Below are 3542 nucleotides of genomic sequence, written 5' to 3'. Positions count from 1 at the left end.
GAGCCTGCACGCCTATGGAAGGTGAAGCGGTGCTGATCTTCAAGAAAAAAAGAGAATGTGTGTGGCGTGGGGGATTGGAGATGGGAGACGCGATCGTGGATGTGAGGAATGAGATGGACCCATAGAAACACGGGTCGCAAGCAGGAGGAGGCGGACGGGGAATGACGGGGAACGGAAAACTATCGGTTGAGAATATTATTTCAAAGATTGCACAATTCAGCACTCTGGTTTTTTTTCATGGTGTGAATAAATTTGGTAGCCGCAAAAAAAATAAATAAATTTGGTTACAAAATTTAAAACCCTTGCAAACCTTATGATTTTAGTTTGAAAAATCTCGCAACTTCTGTAACCCACCAAAGTCGTGGCAGCAGTGGTAGGAGTGGATGATATCTTTGGGGTTTCCCACCCCGCCCGGCTACCCCGCGCTCCGCAGGCCGCAGCGCAGCGCCTCCATCTTCACGCTGACCCCCACTCCCATTCTCCCCCCCAACTTCCCAGCCACCTCTCCCCAAAAATTCCACCCCAGCGCCCAACCTCTCTCGCCTCCGCCGCCACCGCCCACCTCCATTCTTGCCGCCGCTCCGCCCTCCGCCGAGCCCCTCTTCACCTCCGCCGACGCCCCTTCTCGCCGTAGCGCCTCGTCGACCGTCGAGATCTGCCGCGACTCTTCCTGCGTCCGCCTGCCGTACACCGTCGAGCGCCACCACGCCGTCCGCCGTCCAGCGCCGCGCTGCTCCGTCTCCTGCGCCGACCTCCTCGCCGCCTGCGTCGGGAACTTCCTCCTCGTCCTCGCCGCCGGGAACCTTATCTGCTACCTCAACCGCCGCCAGGAGCTCCAACCTGCACGCCGCCTCCCCGCCGAACTTCACCAACCCTCTGCTTCCTCAGCCGCCAGGAGCCCGGTTCCTGAGCTCCACCGCCGTCTCCAGCAGGCAGCGAGAAGGTGAACCGCCAGAAGCCCACCTCTTTCCCATCTCCCTCACTCTGCCTTCCCTGAGCTCCTTCTCTGTTCTTCACGAGGCCATGTCCGATCTGATGCATCTGTTGGGCTGGATCTGATGGATACGCCAAACAATCCTTGAAGCACTTGCTACTTTGCAACGGAAGATTAGCGGTTTATCCGAAGTCGTTGGATCTACAGCTTGCTTATCTCCTCTGCCGCTAACTCTGTTTGACAAAGTTCATCCCGATCTGCAGTTTATTAGGGTTTATTTACATGCTGACGGCTTTGCCGTTTTTCAGGATATAGATGGACCAGGAGGTCAAGGAGTCAAAGCCCTCCGGCGAGCCAAACCTGTTCCTGCAATGGGGCAGCCGGAAGCGGCTCCGATGCGTCAAGTCCCGGGAAGACGGCTCGCCGTCGCCGGCCCGGTCGGATGCGCTCAGGCGCACCATACCCCGGGTGAATCGCCCCCTTCTGGGAGGCGATGTCTCGCAGTTTCGTTCACCACGCCGCCCAAGCACTCTTCACCGGAGGTAATTTCAGTATTGCATCCGTAGACCATTTTCCTTTGACCCTTGGCCGTGCAAAATGTCAAGAAATGTCTGACCCTGGTATTTGCTTGCGAGCAGGAAATCCGAGGCACAGGCGAGTGAGGCCAGGCAGTCCATATCCCTCTCACCAGAGAAGGACCGGTACTACTCCACCAGGGGTTCCCCATTTCCCTTTGAGGGGAATGGGTTCGATTTCAGCGGTGGGGTGGAAGAGAAGGGCACCGCTGCTCTGCCGAGGTTCTTCATCTCACTGTCGAACAAGGAGAAAGAGGAGGACTTCTTGGCAATGAAGGGCTGCAAGCTCCCTCAGAGGCCGAAGAAGAGGCCCAAGCTGATGCAGAAGTGCTTGCTTGTAATGTTCCCTTTCTTCTCAGAAAATAAACTGTCAAGTTCCTTTCTTTCAAAGATGTGTTGATCCTCATTTCCTAACCCTAATGTTTCATTGGTCGTTGTTGTGTATGACCATAGACGGTGTGCCCAGGAGCATGGCTGTCAGATTTGTCGCACGAGAGGTATGAAGTTAGAGAGAAGAAGAGCTCCAAAAAGGTACCCCAGATCTCCTCATTTCCCTTTGATTGCAAACAAGTAACATACACGAGCTGTTAGTTCCATCTACATTTATCGATGTGTTACTGATATCTCGCAAATTCAATCAGCAGAGGGCGAGGGGACTGAAGGCGCTGTGCATGGAGAGCGATTCAGAGTAGAGGCAGAAGCAGGATGGATTCATTTTTTGACTTGTGCTCGAGGCAGAGAAGCCGCACCTAGGTAGCAACGGCGGTTCTTCTAACTGGCAATGCTCAGCAAGCAGCTAATTTAGTGCCCGTTTCCCTTCTTATTCTTCACCCCCTGTTTAATCTCCATGATCCTTTCGTCTAATTGTCTGTTCATCAGAACTCTGAAGAGATTGTTCGTCTGGAACCATGAAGCAAAATAGTGGTAGCAATATATTAGATCATCATCTCTAATCCTCTGTGTGGAAAATGTTATGGTTGTGGAATCGCCACAGTCGCTGTGGATGAATTGGGGTGTATTTATGGCCCCATGTCTTGGGCGTGATCCTGAATTTCTGGCGCCCTGCTCCGTCGGCGAGGAGCATCGTTTCCATCGTAGCGTACTACTGGTGGTTGGCCTTTGACTCCTGTTGCTTGTTAGCTCCGTCGGCCTTTGCTTTCAGACTATTGCTGTGGCCTGGCTTCAGAGCTGTAGCTTGTTAAACCTGCCTTCAAAAGAAATATCTCTTGTTTAACCTAATAGAATTGAAATGGCGGTGAGCATGGAACAGTTTTCGTCGGGGAATGATATAGTTTAGCAACAACAGTCAGGTAATGGCATGGCTGGATTTCACTCACTCACGGATATTACTCGCACAAGGATTTGGTATTTCTACCTATAAAAAGGAGAAAATAATTGAGCAGTGGCAAGCTTGAAATGGGCTAGAATCTGCTTCTTTTTCTGCGTTCTTTGCACTCTCACGGTCTTCGGCCCATGGATGCTGACACAATCTCAACACTAAATTATTGAACCAGGCCGGTTCACGTGGCCTCACAAGAATGCAGAAAAGCTACTCCAACTTTTTAGGGTTCGTGATCTTCCTCAGCGTCTAGTGATCTTCATATGTTCATCGATTAAGGCTTCCCATCTTTTTGTATGGGCGACTCAAGGCGCTTTCAAAAACCATTATTGATAATGTTCGTTCAGGTGAAACAGGACAACATCGTTGCTCCAGTCCAATTGCAGCCCTTTTACCAAAATCTTTGGAGAATTTCTTCTAGCAGAGATGAATACTGCGAAGAAGGTGTTCCCAAGAGATTTTGTTGTAATTCTTAGTTATAGAAGTTACTTTGTATTTTCTTGGATCTTTGGTCCAAATCACTGTACCTGTAATTGTTATGAGTGTGAATAAAATTACAGGTGTTTCTCAAAAAAAAATATTGAACTAGGAGATTCTTAATAAAACAAGTTTTTTTTGAGGGGTAAATAAAAAATAGTTTTTAAGTGTTAAAAAAATGTTGAACTTGGAAAACGGTTGTAGCTATGTGCCCCCA

General features: G+C 50.1%; 1 protein-coding gene across 2 annotated transcripts; it reads left to right on the top strand.

Annotated features, from left to right (window-relative positions):
• Nucleotides 1–385: 385 nt before the first annotated feature.
• On the top strand, nt 386–2462 carry LOC109741458 (uncharacterized). Of its 2 annotated transcripts, none has more exons than XM_020300546.3 (5): nt 386–943; nt 1243–1476; nt 1573–1846; nt 1963–2040; nt 2151–2462. In XM_020300546.3, the coding sequence occupies exons 2-5, from the start codon at nt 1250–1252 to the stop codon at nt 2199–2201; spliced, it is 630 nt and encodes a 209-aa protein (XP_020156135.1). In that variant the 5' UTR covers nt 386–943; nt 1243–1249; the 3' UTR covers nt 2202–2462. The 2 variants fall into 2 exon arrangements, with proteins under 2 accessions (XP_020156135.1, XP_020156136.1); XM_020300547.3 differs by having other exon boundaries at nt 418–943; nt 2154–2462.
• The last annotated feature ends 1080 nt before the right edge of the window (nt 2463–3542 follow it).

This window comes from Aegilops tauschii, chromosome 5 (genome assembly GCF_002575655.3).
Source record: "Aegilops tauschii subsp. strangulata cultivar AL8/78 chromosome 5, Aet v6.0, whole genome shotgun sequence".
NCBI classification, from domain to species: domain Eukaryota; kingdom Viridiplantae; phylum Streptophyta; class Magnoliopsida; order Poales; family Poaceae; genus Aegilops; species Aegilops tauschii.
The sequence above is the reverse complement of the archived record's forward strand: the minus strand, read 5'-3'. Positions and strand labels throughout refer to the sequence as shown.

Excerpts from the sequence above, each read along its gene's own strand:
- LOC109741458 (XM_020300546.3), top strand. The coding sequence starts at position 1,250 with ATGGACCAGGAGGTCAAGGAGTCAAAGCCCTCCGGCGAGCCAAACCTG. Across the intron at positions 1,477-1,572 it reads CCAAGCACTCTTCACCGGAG|GAAATCCGAGGCACAGGCGA; the intron begins GTAATTTCAGTA and ends GCTTGCGAGCAG. Across the intron at positions 2,041-2,150 it reads AGAAGAAGAGCTCCAAAAAG|CAGAGGGCGAGGGGACTGAA; the intron begins GTACCCCAGATC and ends AAATTCAATCAG.